Genomic DNA, 21,875 nt, shown 5'->3' with positions numbered 1-21,875 from the left:
GACTCCCACCGTTAAATCTCTTTCCCCTCGACTGCCTTGTACTCTAACCCAAAGCACTTCAGAGTGCCCCTCCCCTGACTGCTTGCTAATTGACGAGGATGTGTATTCCTCCTTAATATAGAGTGCCACGCCCCCACCTCGCTTTCCTATCCTGTCCCTCCTGTACAGCCTATAGCCCTTGAATCTTGGAGGTGTTGTAAATTCTGTTTTTCTTTAATAAAAGGCATGCACATGCTCTTTGAATGCAAATTAAGAAAAATGCAGGTGAATGTTAAGAGATGGAATAGCCACCTACCACCAGGTAAATGAAACCTGTAAATCTCTTAATAGCAGATTAGCAACACAGAGTCAAATTCTGTTCCCATTCACACTGCTGTAAATATGAAGTAATTCTAGTGTTACCAGTGACTTCACAGAGGTGTAAATGTGAGCAGAGTTTGGTTAGTGCACATTAAATACTCAATTACACTTGGCATTAAAAGTGCGTAACTGTGGCAAGACTAACTAACTCTTCACATACAAAAATTATTCTTGCTGATGTACACTTTATCCTTGTGTCAACCCTCCTTCCCCTTTAAGACATGGAGCTGTAATCACATGCTGTTTGGAGAAGAGGCTGATATCATTATCAGATAAGCAAATTAGTTAAATGATGCTTTAACAAAAAGTATTATGATTAATGCAATATTTTCTCTTTGCACCTGGGTTTATTTTATACCTTTAAGGTTCCTGTTGGAACATGTTGCATGTCTTAATGTCACTTACTTCCTTTTTTTTTTTTAATAGAGTTTCTTTGAAGGACAGTCGGCACCATGGGACTCAGCTAAAAAAGATGAGAACAGAATGAAGAATAGATATGGGAATATCATTGCATGTAAGTGTTGACAGTGTAATTGTGCTTCTGTATTCACTTCCTTTCAGCATCTGATAAGAGTGGCCACTAGTCCCTAGCAGGGAGAACTTACATAGAAATTATAACCCTCTTCCTATTAAAAAAGGGACAGGAAGAAAGCTACAAATGAACTCTGAACCAGCAAAGATAACATTTAAGTTTGGTGTCTTTATATTTATGTTTGTTTGAATTCTGGAAGCACCTAGGTGCAAAGGCTGTGTTGTGCATGACTCTTTGGTTGTAATGGACAAATTATCCCTTCCACACATAATGGGCAGCGTGAGAGAAAGTGCAACTACACTCGTGGCAATTTGATAAATGGGCAATCAAGGATGCATCATCACTGAAGGAGGGACCTAAGTCTGTATCTCTATAGCACAAGAGTGGGCGCAGGAGGGTCATGCAGGGTCTTACAGGTGAAGGCAAGTAGCTTATTTGAGGCAGTAAGAAAGGCAGATCTAGTGAAGGGGATGCCTTTTGAAAGGAGCAAAATAGCTGAAGCGGCAAAACAGGAACGTAATTTCTGCATCAACCTTTTGAAAGGACAGAAGTGGAGCATGATTGTATTTATCAAAGCCAGAAAAAAGATAGGTTGCAGGAGTTAAGATATGAGGTAAGGCTGCATCTTGGATTTATTGCAGGAGAAGAACTGGCAATTTTGAAATAGATCCTGGACGTGTGTGTGTTCAGAGGCAGGACAGAGTGAAAAATAATGCCTGGGACTGAGTGAGAGGGAAGCTGGCCATTTGATCCCCTCACTGACGTGACAGATATAAAGTACTGTTTTGCCAGGGTGAGTAGGAGTTGATATTTTATCCATGGCTGCAACTATCTCTTGTACATCATACATAAGTAAATTTTATCATATAAGTATGGTAGGTAAGTAAGGATGGAGGAGAGAATCAGTAACTGGAGCACTAGAAGAAGACAGTAGCAGAACTACAGGTGGGCTAGCAGGGTACAAGCCCTGGGCACAACCTGGGACAGGTGCGACATTGGACCTTACCCCATGCTTCCACTGCATGTTACCTGCAGAGGCTCTGGCAGCCAGGCTAGAAATGCAGTCACAGGGTTCGTGTCAGGGGAAGCTGCTGGGGGTGTCAGGGGAGTGGCTGAGAGTGTGCAGGTGTGGCCAGGAGCTAAAAGTTTAATCCTCCCCTCTCCTTTTTTTATCACTGAATTTTGGCTTTTAAATTACCACTCAACATATATTTCAGCAGCATTTACCATGAAAGAGTAGCTTGCTTTGGTTACAAACTATATCAGTTATGTCTCTGGAAGAGGGAGACCAGAAGGCAGGAAAGAGGACAGTGCAAGTGGAAATCAGGGACTGATTCGTTCAGGAGAAGTCATGTTGAATGATGATGGTCAGACAAGGGAAATCCTGTGCTGAAGACATCAGGAAAGAGGGAATGTAAAAGTGCAGTTTTTAATGGAGACCTGATCAAGCAGGTGGTTGGTTTGGTGAATGAAAGACTTGATATCAAGTCTCCAGATTAGGAAATAAGGAAAGAAGAGCAGCAGAAAAAGTGTCCGACCATCAAAACTGAAGTCTCCAAGGATGAAGATGAGAAATTGTGATGCAAAGGAGAAAGGAAGTCAGGAATTAAAGTCAGAAAGCACGGTGGTTGAGGAAAGGTCAGGTGATAGAAGTTGACAGCAATGACATCGTTGATATTAAATTTCTGATTTTACTGTCATAGCTAAAATTTTGGCTGAGGATTCCTGAGGACAGCCTACAGCCCATGACTTTCCCAGCTGTATTTTCATGTTCATAAACTTAGTAGAGATGGTCAGTATTTAAATGGAAAATCTCTAAACAAAATGTAGTAATGGTTCAGCAGGTAGCAGTTTTCCCTCTGACTCATCACAGCTGGGCATATGCTGTATAGTATCACAGGGAGGCATTGGCCCTGGAAATAAGGCAGGGACAGTATCTCGTTTCTGACAAACTTGAAACCTCTCAATCTGAAATAGGGGGTATATGTCTAGGGCTGCTCAAAGCACAGAAATTCTGATAACGATTTTTTTCCAATCTGAATCAGAACAAAAAGGCAGAATTTCATTAAAAAAATCATTTTAGGTGAATCAAAACATTACATTTGATAAATTCAAATTGGTTATTTTAGCTGTTCTTTTTTAAAACTGACATTATTCTCATTTTATTTTACATGTATTTTATTTTTCATGTTGTACAAATGAAAAACATATAATAGCAAATAATAAATTTCAAAAGGAAAAGCTCTTTCAAAAACAAAGAATGTAATATTCTGTTCTAGTAAAAACTATTTTGATTTTAACAAAATCTCCCATTTTGATTTTTTAATCAGATTTTTGTTGAAATAGATTTTTTCCTGTAGAAAAATAGTAAATGTGAAAAAATTACCTATTGTATGTGCTTTGTAGGAAAAGAATTAAATAGTGAAAAATCACACATTTTAGAAATTCTGCCTGTTGTCTCCCAAGAGTTTTTGCTCATCTTTTAATAGAAAACACACAGCACCCATCAACTTCAAAATTCCCAGAGATTTCAACTTGCAGTATTTCCTTCCCAGTAAATTGCATCCCTCTTTATTCCTAATCATACTGCTAAAAAGTCAGCAGCTGGTATATAGGATTTTAAAAGCAAAGCTGCAGAATTTCTAGAACAGTAGCACTATAACACAGCATTTGTTACAATTACACTGTAGCACTCAGCCCAAACTCAGACCTCATGGGAAAATGATGTGTATAGTTCACTGATATACTGATGCCTAATGGACATGCATGTGGATGTTATTAAGGCAGGGTTTTGTGTTATGGCATGATTGCGACGAAAGTGGCTTGATTATTGTATTACAAAACATTTTGGGAGTAAATGGTACTTATTTATAGAGGAGATGGAGTCTGCTAGTGAAAATGGTAAGCATGGTGTAGAACATTAAAGCATTTCCTTGTTTTGAATGTTTATATGGGTGGATTCCTTTAAAGAGTCCTTAATGGGTTTCTTTTGGGAGAATGTAGCAATTTATCGAGGCTCATATAATTATTATTTAGGGATAACAATACTAATAGTGCAGCTACGGCCTGGTTTTCAAGAACAGATTGTTTATCTGCCTCTTCTTCCTTTACAAAATAGAATCTAATCTTGTGACAATAGTTTCACATTTTAGTCGAGGTTTAGCTGTGTCAACCATCTCTCTTAATGTCATGTTCTAAGCAGCCTGTCAGTTTGGCTGCCCTTGGTTGGAGTAAGTAGAAGACTAATAGCACTGCATATCTGAGGTAATGAAGTGATGAGTAGCAAAGGGAAAACAAGTATAAGATATTAGATACACAAATCAATTGCAATTACAAGTAATATTGAAGACTGTCCAAGAGGGCAAATGTTACTTTGATCGTTCAGATCGCAATTTACTTTTAATATGGCATCAATATTTAGCAAAGGGAAAGTGCTGGATGGAGTCGTTATCAATAAAGCATACTATTTATGTGGCAGTAAGAACTTAGAATACCATGAGTTACAGCAGCCAGCCATTTTAGTAAAGGACACCATTTTTAAAGCGTCTCCAAGGTGAGCCCCACACATTTGTCCTACATTAATTGATTATGGGCAAATACTATTATGGCTAATTGTCTAATTATTTGGTGTTGAAGGGTGCTGTCCACACAAATGGGGGCATGAGTGAAAATCTGGGGTAAAAATAATTACAGAAGTGAACTATTAAAATTAGGACATAGTGACAGAGTGCTTAGGGCATGCTGCTCTGACACCAGAAGGTCCAAGTACAAAGCCACACTCTGGCTCTATGACAAAGACTGCCCACCTTTGACTCAGCTGTAAATGGGTGCCTGGTCATTTAGGCTGCGGACTCAAAGGCAGCTGGACAGGATGCTAGTCACAAGGCTAGGGCTCCCTCATGTGCCACTGGTTATAGAGACTGGTGTTCCTTAACTGTTCTAGCCCGGTGGGTTGTTAGACTCAAGTAGACTTTTAACTTGACTTTTGAAAACGTGTCCCCAGAGCATTGTTAAAATATTAACCTCAGCTATGAAGACATTTCAAGAATTTCTGTTTCTGTTCTGTGTTTAAGATATTAAAGGCATTGCAGATGACTTAGAGACTACTAGTCCTAGGTATATTTTGCAGTGAAACGTGTTTTTTAGAAAGTGAGTTTAAGTTAGGGTTTTTCCATCCATTTATCCTCTCTGTTTAAATCCCCCAAGATGCCATTGTTACACTACAGCTTTTAGTCGATACTGCTCTGTAAGGGAATTAAAGGAACAGCAGAAAGCTGCCAGCACAGCGGGAGCGTCTCAAAGTAGCAAGCCACATTACATTACCCAAGTGATGGGAATTTAATTGGGTACAAGCGTGCCCCAGCCACAATGGAAAGGTGGCTACAGCAACTTGTGAGCTACTTCATCAGCAAGCTAAATGCTGACCACAATCCAATTACCCACACATAATGTATTCCTTCCTTATTAGGTATGGACATCTTTTTATGCTGTTTTCTCATTAAGGACTAAAAGGGTTTTGAAACTGTGAAATGAACCTTTTGTCTGAAAATGGATTTTTGTCTGTATTAGTCATATAGGGGTTATGTGTGGGTTTTCATAATATCCATTTGTTGGTCCCTTATGAATGATCTGTTCTCTACAATTTTTTTCATTCTGGTGCTGCATGAGAAAAGAATATAGATCAAGACTTTCAAAGGAACAAGATATTTTAGGTGCCCAGCTTAAGATGCTTTTGTAGGGCCTTGTTTCCGGAGAGCAGATGCTTGTTTTTTTCTGAAAATAAGTTCCCTTTAAGGTGTCTGATACTGGGCACCACAAAAGATGGGTCACTCAAAAGTAATTGTAAATAAAATTGCCCATAGACTGGCATAGATAGGGAAAAGGAGGGGGGAGAAACTTATCTCCATATCTACAAAGAAAAACAAGTTTCAACAGAAGTAATTTTGAAGGTTTAAGTGGTTGATGGTGTGATCAGTGTAAAATTAGGTTTGATATTAAAAAAAGGATGACTCCCTACAGACTAACAGTGAAGCAACTGGTTAACAGCAGGCGAAGGGTAAAGTAAAATCTTTAAAAATAGAGAAATTGCCTAAAGGCTATTTAAGAACAAAGTGCTAGAGGCACATATTATTTGTGTATCTCTTGAATCCAAAACATGTGTGATTAAATATGCACATGCTTTTATTTTTTCCCCTGATTTGATAAAGAACTAATTAATATTTAGAAAGTGTGCCCCGAAACCTAAACCATCACCTGGGATTTTCAGGGAGATAGGTATCCAAACACCACTAAAAGTGAATGGGGGTTGGACATCCGTCTTCCTGTGGGTCTTATGGAATTTATCCGCATTGCAGACTGGAAGACAGAATGCTACTAGGTATGATGCCCATGCCAGATAACAGGGACCAAGGGATATTATGAGGAAGTCTTAGCTAAATTCATAAAAACCGAATTTTTAACAGTCTTGTAACGTGAAACAGCTGTGTGCATAACTGTGAAAAACAGTAGTGTTGCAGGAAATGAAGTAGGTAGAGTTTATGAAATAACAGAGAGGTTGCAAGATGTTTAGAATTGGTCATTAACAGGCTTTATCAGCTGATATGTAGCAAATACCAAAGACATTTATATTGTTATGATATTTTTATGGAAATTTGGAAATCTGTGTGGCCTTTGTAGAGATTGGAATGAGTAAATCATACAGTAACTTGTAAATCTCATGTGAATATCATCAATAGAATAGCTGGTTTCACTTGGAGTTTTTTGAAGAAAGTTATATGTGACCTCACAGGGGTCACGTATCCAATATGTAGGCAGTCCAACTCTTACTGAGACCACTAAGAATTCAGCACATTCTGTGAGAATTGGATCAGGTCCAAAAACTATAAAAACAGCAACTGCTTGAAGATTGCAAAGTTACTAATATATTGGGGGTTTTTTAAGTAAGATAGAGCCTAGGATTTAAAGGCCTGTGAGCCTCACCTCTGTTCTAAAGAAACTGATTAATAGCTTAATTAAATGTAGAATAGTGTAGCAGTTGGATACTTGTGACCTGATAGGGTCAAATAAGTTTGGCTTCTGGAAGGAAAGAATAATGTCTTTGTAAATTGTTAGAGGTCTTTGAAAAAGTTAATAATGAGGCTGAAAAGGATGACCTAGTGATCATAATGGGTTTGAATATTTCAGTCTTTTGATAAGCTCCCTCTTACAGACTGTTAGTTAAAATAACCAGTGGAAGGAACAAATGTATAAAAATGAGTTTGGTAGTAATCAGCTGTAGGGAAGCCTGGGTTGGAATTTGGTTTTGCTTTATTTAAAGTAGTTGGGGTAGCATGTCTTTAAGAAGAGAGCATAACTGTAACCCATGAGAGCAAGCGCTTTGAAGGAATTCTGACTCATAAGACTACAGTCCTTCCTTGCTCCACTGGTGGGAAGTGGAAGAGAAAAAAGGCATTGTCCATTTACTGCCCACTCTCCTACCCTTCCTTTTTCTGTCATTAGCCATAGACAGGAAAGAAATACTGCATATCCAGGTTCTTATTCTCCTTCCCAGACCATACACTTACAATACAAACAAGTCCTACTGGGTGGTAGGGTTGTGCCCTACTTTCCAAAGGAGTATTTCTTTAGATAAGCAACCAACAAGAGAGAATCTAGAGGAACTGTAACAGGTACTTAAGCAACCACATCACAGTGACCACCCAATAGAACTAAATACATATAACACAGGGTATAAAGAAAAATTACCAAATGAAGTGGATCAGCTGTGCAAGGGTGTGTCTTAGCACAGCTGATCTAATCATTTGGGTGAAACAGATGTTAACCATGGTCCCACAGGGTCTGGGTCCCTGATACCCCTGAGTGTCGCTGGGGCCTAATCATGTAGGACAAGACTTAAAGTATGACTCTGCAAACAGGGAAAATGAAGGTTTCCTGACTAGCAGAGGCACAGCCAGAGAATCTTCAGGTACACCTCTGCATTTGGGGAAACCCCAGAAATCCCTATTTGCAGAGATGCATCCCAAGTCAGATTCCCTGGGTGTGCATCTCTGCCAACAAGAAAACCCCAGGTTTTCCAAGCTACCCCAGGTTTCTCCATTTGCAGAGATGCAGCTGGGAAATCCAACTTGGGGCATACTTCTGCAAACAGGGGAACCCAGTCAGGTGCTACCAGGGCTTCAGAGGACTGATACTGCATCCCCTGGGAATGGGCTTTCCCATCTTAAAGCAAACAGGTGTCCACTGCAAAATAGCAACACAAATGTATACTGCTTATGTTGTGGCAACAAATTTTGGCCATTTGTGGTGCAACAAGGGATGTCTGTTTGGTTGGCCTTTGTGCTGCCATAAGCATGTTTTATGGTGTCATAAGGCCAATGTCTGTTCCAGCCATATTGAGTCAGCCCAGAAGCAGCACTCAGTAATTATAGACAAGTAACTAATTAGCTCACACTGCCAATAAACCAAAGCAATAGAAATGCCCCTTTCTACCACTGCCCAAGCTCATCTATTTCTCCAAGCATTGTTAAACAAACACCTTTTGCACCATGCTCAAAAGCCATTATATTTGGGCTATTCTCAATCAAAAGGATGAGCAGGTTTCAGTTTCATAAGCCCCTTTCAGAGAGTGCCCTACTGGCAGCTCCCTGTCTTTTATAACAGGGAAATCCAGCTCAAGCACCTTGCTTGTTGCAGCTGTGACCACATGGTGAGTGAGGTGAACCAGAGCACAATTTAACTCTCCGTGATTTGGAAGGACAAGCAATTAGTGAACTGGTGAGATCGTCGATGGCATGGAAGATGTTTAGACCAAATATAGAGGACTTCAATGAAGCAAAATTCATTGAAAATCCATTAGTTGTTATTTGTTTGATGTTGTTTTTTGTTTCTTCCCTTTTCTTGTATATTTAATTAAGGAGCACAGAATTTTACCCAAGGTTAGAAAAATCAATAGAAGATTTTGATTATCACTAGATGCACTGAACAAATGGATCACAGGAAATTCAGCTTGGATAAATGCAAGAGAATACAAAATAGAAACAATAATCTTGACTGCTTACATAAATTGCTAGACTCTGAATTTGCTGAGTTGTCTGAGGAAAATGCCTAAGGATGTCTTCTAGTATGCAGCATTTGTTTTAAAAAAGAAAGAATAACCAAGTGCACAGTGGAAGAGCAAAATAAAACCATACAGAAAATATAAATTATTAACCAATGGCCATGTCATGTCAACTGTTAGTTACCTTTCTTTAAGAAAAATATTTCTGAAAGTCAGGAAGTCTACCAAAGAGCATTGTAGAACTTGCATATGTTGAAGGGGATGCAAAAAAAGGTATTAGTTAGCCCTAAAGGAACAAGAACATGGGGGACACCCATTAATAGTTATGAAAAATTATGAAGAATATAATGGGAAAAATAAAAAAGCTTCCTATTTTTCACTCTGTCCCACAATAAAAGGAACAAGGGAATATTCAAGGGTAGAATGTACCCCTGATCTGGAAAGTAACTGTAAGTATTGCATTTTTTTACTCAAGAGATCCACCACTTCAGTGTACTCAAAGTCATATTTGCTTACTTTAAGAACGAACAGGATATGTTTACTGGCATGTTTGTACTGGCATGTGCCTTTCCTTTAGATTAAGCCAGTAAGGCTGAGAGGGGGATACTGGTATGTGGGTAGCTCACTGTCTCCATATGTAGGCTAGGGACATTACACATAAACTAGTTTAAGTGATCAGAAACTGTTTTAAACCTGTAACAGAACAGATGTTCAGTACACATAAACCAGTTTAAAAATGGTTGAAATTGGTTTGAGATAAACCTGCTTGAATGTAGTATCAGATTTAACTGATTTGGGTCAAGCTGGTTTAGCAATGTCTGTCCCATACCCCTTCTTGGTTTAAGTTAAACCAGACTCCCCTAGCATCTCAGCATGCTCTCTGGGCTGGGCTTTCTGCTCCACAGCAGAGCTGGCCCGTCTCCTCTGCTCCCTGGCTGGAGCTCTGGCAGAGACTCTAGGTATCTGCCTGGCTTCCCCTGCCCTCCTCCTCCCCTCACCGCTTCCTACTAAGCAGGGATTCCCCTCCTCCCCTCTGCCTTACCCAGACACCTCTCATGAATAGCTAGCAGATCACATGCTGGCTATGGTTCATGTTGTGGGAGACTGGACAAAGGCAGACAGGACTATATTCGCTTAGGACTTTTTGGAGCTAATCAACAGGTATCTGGTAATGTCCTTCTGTTCCTTCCTTGGAAAAAGTTGTTTGAGAAGAGCTTGAACTAATGGAGAGAAGCTTTTGTTTTCTTTGTTTCCTTAATGGGCTTATAAACACTGAGTTAGGGGTGATAAACACTGTGTTATCAACTGCTTGCTGGACTGCTCAGAAAGGAGCAGGCAGGAAACCCCTCCCTAATCAGAGTGTTCTGCTGGGCCCTGACCATGCCTCCTCAGCTCAGCACTAGCGAAGGGAAGGGAAGGCTGCTGTAGCATGCCCTGGCTTCTAGCCTGAGCCACTGCAGGCATGTACCTGCATTTCTGAGATGTTTGTATGGTTACAAACTGGTTTAGCCTAGCCAGGTTAGACTAACCTGCAAAGATGGAATCAATTCAGGCTCAGGCTTCTTGAATGTCTATCCCTGGCCATAGTGCCCAGGCTTTTGCACCCTGGAGAGGTCATACCATCTTCACTTTCTCTTTCATATGAGGCTTCTGTTCAGTGAGCTGATGTCTCACTTACCATAATTGTATTATCTCACAAAACAGACAGATGCCTACTGTTACTAAACTCCTTCTTACCTGCAGACAAGCAGAGCTAAAAGGGAGCAAGCTGAATTCTGTTCTATTTTAGGCAGTATTCAGGAAATGCCACATTACATTTGTGCAAAGTTAAAAATCAGGGATTTTACAGGCATCAATAAAACTGTAGCATAAAGACTAAGAACTGAGAGAAGTGTCAATATTCTGTAGAATTTGTCTTACTGTTCATGAGGAATAAAACACAAATCAGCTTGTACCCCAAACACACAAACAGAATTTGTAGGGTTAACAGTTTAATCATAAAACAAACTCACATAATACAGAAATCATCGAGAGAAGAAAATGTGCAATCCATAATGTCTTATTTGACAGTGTGAGAGGCAAGAGTTTGTTAGAGTGATATCTTTTACTGAACCAACTGCATAGTTAGGATAGAGTGAGACAAGCTTTTGAATGCAAGATATTCTTCTTTGGGGTCACTTTTCTGAGCAGAACATAATTCTATAATTAATAGGTGATACTTGTACAGTAAAGAAATCTCTGGAACTTTGTACCACTAAAGGGTAATGGTTGTATTTATAACATGATCACATGATTTTGTGACTTTCAATAGCATTTATAATTATACATGGTAAAGTAAAGGCAATCAGATTTTATGCCTTTTATTTTATTTTTTTATTTTTGGTCCCATTTTGTGGTATAAGATGTTGACTCTGCCCAGATGCAAAGTACTAATCTTTTCTGTGATCTGGCAAAGCAAATCCTCAGGTTTTCTTCATGTGAACTATGAAATTTCCAGATTGTAATATAATTCATCATATGTATGCAAGGTCCATGTTTTAGGAAGGAAATGTGGCTGCAAATCCTTAGCTATTAGGGAATATATTAATGCAGGGGCAGACAAAATACGGCCCGTGAGCCAGATCCAGCCCATGAGGCCATTCTGTCTGGCCCACAGCATCCCTAAAAAAATTAGAAAATTAATATATATCTGCCCCTGGCTGCTTGTCAAAAATGACAGAAGCTAGGGGCAGTAGGACCCAGGGGGAGCCAGTGGCAGAACCAAACACCTGCAGCAGCAAGTCCAGTCCCCAGTCCCGCCCTCCCACCCCAAGTCTCAGCTGACAGCTTCTGCCTAGTAGGGGCTTCTGGAGGTTTCCGGGTTGGGGCTGTTCCTGCCTTCCTCTGTGGAGAGAAATACAGGTAAGAAGGAGGGGGGGGGGGGGGCATTGGAGGACAGTGGGCAATTGCTTCAGTCCTCAGGGCTGGCCAGGCCAGCTCCTGCAGTCCTGGTGCTGCAGTTGGGAACCACATGGTGTTGGAGGCTGGCCGGCAGGTGGGCAGGGAGCTAGCAGGCAAATGGCTGTGGCAAGCAGGAGGTAGTGTCAGTGAGTGGGCGTGCAGAGCACAGCAACAGTCAGGCAGAAGCATTGGGCCACCCCAGGGCCAGCGCTGCCGAGGCCCAGAGGAGGGCAGCAGGAACGTGCAGCTGGGCTGCCAGGAGCTCTGTGGAGCTGAGCCGGCTCCCTTCTCTCCCTGCTTGAGCAGTGCAGCCCAGTTCCACAGAGTCCCTGATAGCCTGGACCCTGTATTCTTGCCACCCTGCTCTGGGCCTCAGTGGCGTTAGCCTCAGTGCACCAATGTGGGCCTCATGCTCCTGCCCCATTGTTGCTGCGCTTTGCACGCCCGCTCACTGCCCCTTCCCCCCCCACCTGCTGTAGTCATTTCCCCGCTCTGCCCCTCCCCTGCCCGCTGCACTGGCACCACGTGGTTCCCAGCTGCCGGTCCCAAGATGGTGACCGGGGGTGGGGCAGCTGTCAAAGGGCAGGGCTACCCATGTGGTCCTCAATGGCTTGCCAAAACTCAGTAAGCAGCCCTCCGCCTGAAATAATTACCCGCCCCTGTATTAATGGGTTCCAAATTTACCCTATCTGCTAGCTCTCACACAGAAAAGAGGCTGCTTGAGTTAAAATATTAGTTGGGGATTAATGAAGCAAAAAATAAGAGATTTTCTGAGATCCAGCAGAGGTAGACACATCTCTTCTTCAGTTGAAAAAGTATTGAAACAAGTTGCAATATGAAGGGATTATTTTAAAACTGAATTTTTAACTGTCTTGTAATGTGAAGCAGCTGTGTGCATAACTGTAAAAACCAGTAACGCTGGAGGGAATGAAGTAGGTAGAGTTTATGAAATGAGAGGTTGCAAGATGTTTAGAATTGGTCATTAACAGGCTTTATCAGCTGTTATGTAGCAAATACAAAAGACATTCATATTGTTATGATATTTTTATGGAAATTCGGAAATCTGAGTGTGGCCTGTGTAGAGATTGAAATGAGTAAATCATACAGTAACTTGTAAATCTAGTAAGTGAAAAGAGAGATGGTTTATCAAGCTTATTTCCTAAGTCTTGGTCTCTCTTGTCTCTTCACTAATAAGATAATGGTTTACTACCAGAGGCTATTGTAAAGCCTCTCTAATTTGTGCTCATAGCTGAGAGAACCTTTTGGCAATTAAATGCCAGTAAATACATTAATGAAAGGCATTCTTTTTCTGTACTAGATGTTTTAGTCTCATTTGAATCCAGTATCACAAGGAATTTGGGTGTTTAAAAAGTGCAGCTGATCATATTTTTACTTACTTTAAAAAGATTCAGATTTGTATATGTCCTTATACTTTGGGCCTACTAAAAACACAAGAAGAACTTGCTTATTTATGTTTCACTTTTGTTCCAATTTCAGATGATCATTCTCGAGTGAGACTGCAGCCCATTGAAGGAGAAACAAACTCAGACTACATCAATGGAAATTATATTGATGTAAGTATACTGGGGTAGTCAACAAAGTTAATATTCAATTAAGAGGCAGTCTATGTTATTTTCACACTTTATTGATCATTTGTAATAGGTTCCACAGCTGAGCAGGATTTTGGCTGCTAAGCATTTTTGGAAAACACAGTCAGAGGAATGTGTGTAATAAAGGATAAAAAATAAAATGCCAAAGATTTGTCAATAAGAAAATGAAAGCAGTCATTTCCCCAAAACAGCCATGTTTTGAAATAGAACCTTGTGAGTAATATTATCTGGCTACTTTGTCTTCTGATGCTTATATGGACTAAGGAAATGTTATTTTCATTTTCTGTCAACAAGTTGGCATAATTCCACATTTAAAAGAAAGCTGTTTGCATATTAATGTGACAAAACTCTGTAATTCCTAATGCAGTGATTTGCAATCTCTTGTCATCTCTGCACTTTTAAGTCGCCTTCAAAGTATAGTCTGCAGCTGTTAACCAGTGCTTCTAATGCAAGCAAGACATTTCATTAAATATGTAGGCTGTTTAATTATTGAAGACTGCTTCTTTGTTCATTCTGCATCATGTTAACTTAATGTTTTACATTAGAATAAATTCTTTAAGAGACAGCATGTTTTTTTGGTTGAAAGAATACACTCAAAAGTAAAATTCAGAATCATTAGGAAGTCAATACTATATAAAGTCTGAAATCTGGAGATGACAATTTTTTGTGATTTTAGTGTTCACAAAGAGATTTAGATGTTATAGTGCTAAAACAACTGTTTATTAAAAAGCAACCAACCCTGAATGGATTCTTCTTCAGAAGGGATGCCTTTTCATAAAGGTGTCACATGCCTGATCTGCAAGTTAAGATATTGTTACTGGCTTTGACAAGGGAATTTAGTCAATTTTTTTTCTTTATTGATAGCAGAGTAGTAGACTTGCTGAAACCAAATTAAGCTACCAATTTTTTTCTTGTAGATAATCTCAAGGTTATTTGTTTATCAGGGTATTTACTAATGTGTTGAGTGGAAATCAAGTTAGACTTAGATTTCTACTCTATCCCGTAGTGTTTTACACATTTATCAAGAGGTAAAGAAAAAAAGCAGACATATATCTACCTAAATGTCTAGCAAAACTGTGGATAAAATGTATATACCATTATATAAAGAAAAGCTGGCTTGGTGTTATGGAGTTAAATTTGGATCCACATTCAAACTTTCCCAACATTGAAAGGAAACGCCAGACTTTAAATTCTGGTTTTAACCTGAATTATACCTCAGGACTATGATTTTGATCTAGGTTTGAAGTTCCACAAAATATGTAGAAGGAAAACTTTGACCATAAAAACCTATTTATAACTGTTTAGACCACTCTTTCCTAGTCTTAGAAAAAACAGGATGGGGAGAGTAGGATTAGATGCCATCGTACTTAAAGGCAGAAATGACTTTAGGTCGTAATTCATCACAGAAAGTGCAAAGCATGAAAGTTATGAAATGTCAACCAGGTGGTAGGAGCTAAGAAGCCAATAGGCAACAACAGTGTTTGTCTATTAGTAAGAGTGTTGGATAGTGAGGATTCCACTGCAGTTTCTCCATTCCAGATGCTGCGATACCTGTCTCACATAGGTAGATTACAACAGTTGCCATGTTGTCAATAGAGCTGAGTTACAGCAAAAGACACACCTTTAAGGCTAGGGACAGAAATTAAACATAAACCAGTATAAGTGATTGAAAACCAGTTCAAATCCGTAACACAACAGAAGCTCAATGTACATAAACTGTTTTCAAAATGTCCAAAATTGTTTTAAGATAAACCTGGATGGATGGATGTAGTATTAAGGCTTAACTGATTTAAGTAAAATCAGTTTATTGCACTTCCGCCCCAGATTACCTCCAGATTCAAGTTAACTCGCAGTCTCTCAGCATCCCAGGATGCTTTGCACCTTCCCCACAAGGTGGGGGGGCCTTAGTCCAAGCTCTCTGCAGAGAGGTATGCTCTAACACCACCAAGCTTCTGGCCTGGGCCACTGCAGGTGTGTGGCTGCATTTCTGGAATCAAAAGTGTTCACTTCCTTATCGTTCAATCTATGCAGTTTAGACGAACCTGCAAAGATTGAATGAATTCAGACTCAGGCTTTTTGACTGTCTGTACTTAGCCTAATGGTGTAGGCATAAGCAAAACTTGTTTAGTAAGACTTTCCCTTGACATAAATCTCTCAATTTCTGGTTTAATAGGATGAATAGATCCAACTCCACAGATAGTAAATGGTACATGGACAGAATAATACAACTCTGTCCAGGGCTGCACAGATACATTTCAGTTTAGGGGTATTCAAAGTTTTCCTGGCTGCTTCAGTAGTTCTTGTAACTTTTTCATGTAATAACCCTGTGACCCCTTTGAAGAAGCCACAAGAGTTCTTCAAGTTACTTCAGTCATTTTTATCATATTTTACACCCATCCTCCTAATTATTTTTGTGCTTACAAGTGAATGTTGACTGTAAGCTGTAACTTCTTCCTTTTTTTGGTGTCATAACCTAACCATTATTTAGAGCTTTTTAGTATTAATATTTTTATAACTGTTCATACTGGTGCACACATTAAATCTCTGGTAATAGTCCCATAATATCAGAAACATAAATATTAACACAAATTATATTGTTCCCAGTTTGCATCCCAGTAAGAGCCAATATTCAGTCCTATAAACAGTCTTTCTCAACCTATGGGTTGTGACTCAAAAGTGGGTCGCAAGAATATTTCAGAGGTTTGCAAGCTACAGCAGGGCAGAGGGTCGGTAGGAAGGCACCTGCCCCTTCCAGTGGTGGAAGAGGGCAGGGGAGAGCTGCATGGCCAGTCTGGCAGCACTGGGGCCAGTGCCACGGGGGTAGGCTGGCTGGGAGACACTGCTCTGGGGGTGGGAGGGGCCAGGGGGCTGTGGGTTGGGACAGGCCATGGATCTTTGCAAATGGGTCCCAGTAGTAAAAAGGTTGAGAACCATTGCTATAAAGAATCCATAAATTGTTAGTGTCTATAATTCACCCAACCTGAGATTAATTTACTTTTGTCTTTGCAGAGAGAAACATAAAATTATTTTTGTGTTCTTTCCATTCAGATACAAACTAGTCACATGAAACCATTTTTTCAGAGAATTTATCGCCCATGTCCTCCTTCTCTCTCCCCTCCCCCTGCTTTGTTGTTGTCGTTGTTCTTTGCTTTTTAGAAATTATTTGCAAACAGATCATAGAGGGTACCCAAGCTAAAAGTCAATCTAGCTGTCAGACAGGGGACTGTCATCGCATTAAGTAACATTTCACAACCCAAGTATTGGTGTTCTAGGCTTGCAAAAGGACTTGCTATTATTAGCTGCAAGTGCTGCTGGGAAGTTCATACTAGTACTTTTCAAGCCAACCAGGAAGAAGGCAGTCCCTAAACAAACTGATAGTTTAGGGACCCTTACATTTGCCCTTTCACAGAGCAAATTTGCTGTAGGTTGGAGAGAACAGAATTTTGTTATTAATATGTAATTTTTATTGTCATTGTATTCTGTAAGTTAGCCTGTGGTCCTAGACAGATGTGACATATGAAGTGCTCCAGGTATCCAGAAATGTTCCACAGAGTGAACATGGCCAAAGACGTGCTTCAAAAATGTCCCTCAAAAACAGGGGAACATCTTTTCAGCACTTCCTTTTGACTTGCTTCCTGACACATTTGTACATGCCAGCAGTCCTCTGGCATGTCTAAGTCCTCTTCTCCCTCCAACCCTTACAGTGGACAGCCAGTGACCACTCTTGCGTGCACTCGGCTGTCCTTGTGAACCTCTGGAGGCCTGAGACATACGCTATTTTAAAGTGTTTGTGGCAGGAGGGGTTGGGGTGCACATCTGCACAGTGCCAAATTTGAAGTGCTTTGGGATTCAGAGCACTTAAAATGCATGTCTGTCTGTAGCCTTTGTGAAGTTGTATTCATACAAGCACACCCATCATGCAGAGTCTGCAGATTAGTTCACAACTTTTCTCTATTTATTTTAGGGTTATCATAGGCCAAATCACTACATTGCTACGCAAGGTAGGTTTGCCTCTTTTTATATTTCTTATTGGTTAAGTGCACTGTAAGAGATTGTATGCAGAGCTATAAAAATGTGTAGGTTTGGTTTCCACTCTTCAATACTTGTTTTTCAACAACACAGAATGAATTCAAGAACTTGTTACATCAAACAGCTTAATATAGATTCTCCAGCTTCCAAGTGCTTAATGTAGGGTTTCCTTTACCTTTGCATCCAACAGTTCTGTATATAAAACTCAAAGAATATTTAATCCCAGTAACCTTACCCACAAAGGCACGAATGATTAATGAAAAAAATCCTATTCAGGGATTTCTCTTAGGTGTCTCTGTCACTTAGGCACTTTTTGAAAATTTTAGCTGACAAGTTTTAATGTAGGATGTGAAGATGTACTAGTTTTGCAACAATGTGGAAAGCAGATTTGATTCCTGAAAGAGACAGGAGAGACTTTTTTTAGCCTTCCTTCAAATGTTTGCTTATGAACAGATAGATATCTATTCCTTTCGTTAATGCACAAAAGAGTTTTTCAAATTTTAACTCTTATCAAAGATGTAACTTGCCCATTTTGACATAGTTCTTATTTAACTTTTGGCCAAGATCATAGCTGGAACAGATGAGAAAGTTGTCTACTATGGGTTTTGAATCATAATATGAAATGATTAGAAAGTCTCTTCTGCTGCATTTGCTCGGAAAAGGGTGTTGGATAGAATACATGTGAAAACTTGATTGCCCTTCCACTGCTGGGAGGGATATTTCTCTATAATAGGTATGCTATAATAGAGCTTCCTGAATTTGTCAGTGGATTTGCAAAAGGTGTGAGCTGCACCTGGGTAATGAATTTATTTCAGTATGTGCATAGTCTTCTAAGAGCACCTGTTAGGAAATACAGTTTCATTTCTCATTTATTGGTCAGAGAAACAAGGTGTGCATTCTGAGGACATACCATTAAGACAAACTGAGCTGATCATCTTAAATAAGGGCACTTGCATTACCACTTCCACTTGAACAGCCTAATTTTTGCAGACCACAGCCCCTGATATTACCAGAGGCTATTTAAACCTTCCCTCTGTAATGTAGTTGTCATTAGTCCCAAATCATCTGCTGCTTCATTGCAGCCTCCGTTGTCTGATGTCAGTGGGGCAGGACCGTGGTTTAACTTGCTTAATCTACCACCAATGTCACCTACCCTCAGCGACCCACATCCTCCAACCTCTCTACCAATCAACTCAGAAACAGAAACTGGGATATTCTCTGAAGATTTCCTTTTCTCATTTTTTTGTTTTGTTTTGTTTGTTAGTTAACATGGCTTTCTCACTAAGCAACTTTAATAGTTCCATTTGTCCTTTGATTTATGGTGCTATTGATTTTATTGGTACGTGAAAAACTGAAAACAGCTGCATTGTCATTTTGTTTACAGTCCAGATTATATAATCAGAGGCCCTTTCCAGGTACTGAGCTCCATGTTGTACAGGTTAATCCAGTCTATTAAAAACTATTCTGATAATGAGACGTTCTCTGAAGCCATTTTAAATACGATTTCTTGGCACTTAAACAACAAATACTGAGTTTTTGATAAATTTATTCCCAAGGCGTCTAAAGCCAACCTAGATAAAAGAATTTTTAAGAAGTGATGGGTGCATTAGTGAAATTTAGGGTAATTTGAATATTAGCTACTATGGTTCCAACCAATATGGCAGCAAAGAGAAACAGCAAGATGGTGAGGAGAATAAAGAAGCTGAATGCAAGTTTTCTTGCAAAATTTAAAAAGAAGTGACTTCAGATTTCAAGCTTTTTGAATGCTACCTTTTTGCTCTGTAATTATGCTGTGCCCCACATGATGGGCTTCTGTTTAATGCATGGCACTCTTAGCTGCCTCTGCAGTTCAGATAATTATGATGATAACAGCAGTATGAAAAGATCTATCAAGAAAGAGAATTAACAAGAAAATGGACAAGCAACATGATACAAATTCAGATTGTGTTTGGATTTAGGTCTCAGAATGTTTATAGATGAGATTTTCACAAATGTCTTTCTCATGAATTTAGGCATATGCTTAGTTTCATCTTAGAAGAAGTGATGAGTACTAGTCTTTGCAGACCTATTTCTTGATCCTGGGTCTACTGCTTGCCTTTTGGGTGACTTTGGGCAAGTTCTTTCTCATCCCTGTTCCCCACTTGTAAAATGGGTGATGACACTAAGCTTTTCTTGTCAAGCACTTTGAGAACTAGTGCCAGAAGTGCTTTATAAGAACTGAAAGATCTTGCTGTCCAGCCTCCTTATTTCCAGCCAAGACCCTAGATACGGTGTGATATCCCTTCCTGAAAGATTCAACCAAAGTTATGGTCTCTATTTTTAACAGTGCTGGCAAAGCATCCTGAAACTGAGCATTTCTTCTGGATTGATACATAGCCCTTACAAACATAATATAAAAGAAAAAGGAAAAAAAAGGTTCTCTGCCTGTTTGTCAGTTTTAGTTGTAAACCTGTCACTGAACATACCCAAAATTGCTCATATTCCTTTTAAGACAGTTCCTCATAGAAACATGTAGGCACATCGATGTGACACATTTTGAGCTACATGTGTAATTCCCCTAAGATATCTCAATCTTCTGAATCCTGTCCCCTCAACACACACACACACACACACATATTATTCTTTGCAAGGAAATATCGTTAGACAAGTCATTTTTAGGTCTCTGTGGAGTTAGCATGATTGATATTTAATTGTCCTAGTGTTCTTCCTCAGCTGCATTCAACATATCAAGTGTTAATGAGCAAATATAATTGTATGCATCTAAAAAGTGGCAAATTGAATCAGTTTGTAATAGACTACCAATCTGGTTTTAACAGAGCTGGGAGTTGCATAATCACCTGTTTATTAGAGTTTTACTGTCTTCCGTAATAACCAGAGTTTGCTTTGCAGACCCATATCTTGAAGCATATATACCAGTGCTGCTATTCAGCTACTATTGGGCGGGGAGGGGGGTGGGAATGGTTTTAAGAGAAACAGCAAATAGGATGTATTTGTATCTAATAATCAATGGAACTTTTTTTTTTTACTGCATTATAAGTGGAACAAATTCAAAACCTGCAGTTTGGATTAGGAAAAATTAGCATCTCTTTTCTTCTGTGCTGTAAATTTAATGGGACTGATAATATGAACTTGCTGTTAATGAAGACTTTTGGTGATTTGCTGTAATTGGCACTGGCAGATAGAATATGCACCTGAGCCTCCTTGATAATAAAGAACCCTTGTCATAAGTCAGTGCAGCAGGTCAGACAGAACTAACAAGCAGGTGCAATTTAAAAAACATCACTTGCTGCTTTTTCTCCCTTTCTTCCATGGTTATAATTCTTTAAACAATTTTTCACTGCAGGATACTGAGTATCTATATGAACTATCCAATTTATTGTCAGCAAGTTTTGTTTCCAGGAATTAGGTAGTCAGTGAATTTCAGCAGGACCTTTTAATAAGAGACATTAATGTCTATGCTTTACTTGATCTCCCCGTATTGGTCAATTTTATTGTCTCCAGTTGACATTAACCTATTGTTCTTCTCGTATGTTAAATGACTATTTGACCATGATTAGAAAGTAAAAAAAAATGTATATTTATTTCTTATATTTTTATATTTAATTATTTTCCCCTGACTATTAATTCAGTGAGTTCTAACAAGTTTCGTCACTGCTAAACTCACTAATATCATCTATCTGTCTTGGGGAAAGCAGCCATAATGTAAGTGGAAGCCTGGGCCTAGGTGATTTATTTTTAAAATATAAAGCTCAATGATTACAAAAATATTGTGAAGTCAAGTGATCTTTTTGCATTAAATCAGCCCAAAGTAGCACCTCAAATCATTATGTCTTTCTTTTCCTTTTATACATCTAATTTTAACACAGACAAACCATTTCATAGATTTTCATAGACATTAGGGCTGGAAGGGACCTGAGAAGATCATCAAGTCCAGCCACCTGCCCAAAGGGTAGGAAGTCAGCTGGGGTCATAGGATCCCAGCAAGATAAGCATCCAATCTGCTCTTGAAGGTGTTCAACGTAGGTGCTTGAACCATCTCCGATGGCAGGCTGTTCCAGAGCTTGGGGGCTCAGACGATAAAGAAATTCTTCCTTATGTCCAGCCTGAAATGGTCTTGTAGTAATTTATGACCTTTTGACCTCGTCATCCCTTGGGTCACCCCTGATAAACTTATAGGTGGCCATCAGATCACCCCTGAGCCTCCGCTTTTCCAGGCTAAAGAGCCCCATGGCTCTCAGCCTGTCGTTGTAAGGTCTGTTTTCCTGACCTCTAATCATGCATGTGGCTCTTCTCTGGACTCTCTCAAGCTTCTCCACATCCTTTTTGAATTGTGGAGCCCAAAACTGGA

General features: G+C 39.6%; 1 protein-coding gene across 6 annotated transcripts in view; it reads left to right on the top strand.

The window, feature by feature from the left end:
* PTPRM (protein tyrosine phosphatase, receptor type M) overlaps positions 1–21,875 on the top strand; it is a 728,011-nt gene that overhangs the window by 639,264 nt on the left and 66,872 nt on the right. For all 6 annotated transcript variants that reach the window (XM_019546207.1, XM_019546215.1, XM_019546231.1 and 3 more), the window contains 3 exons: positions 787–874; positions 13,386–13,462; positions 17,463–17,499. In XM_019546207.1, coding sequence (XP_019401752.1) covers positions 787–874; positions 13,386–13,462; positions 17,463–17,499 — 202 coding nt within the window. The remainder of the gene's footprint in view (positions 1–786; positions 875–13,385; positions 13,463–17,462; positions 17,500–21,875) is intronic.

Source organism: Crocodylus porosus, unplaced genomic scaffold, assembly GCF_001723895.1.
Source record: "Crocodylus porosus isolate Cpor-Errol unplaced genomic scaffold, CroPor_comp1, whole genome shotgun sequence".
In the NCBI taxonomy this organism is placed as follows: domain Eukaryota; kingdom Metazoa; phylum Chordata; order Crocodylia; family Crocodylidae; genus Crocodylus; species Crocodylus porosus.
Note: the sequence above shows the minus strand (reverse complement) of the source record. Positions and strands in the feature narration are given on the sequence as shown.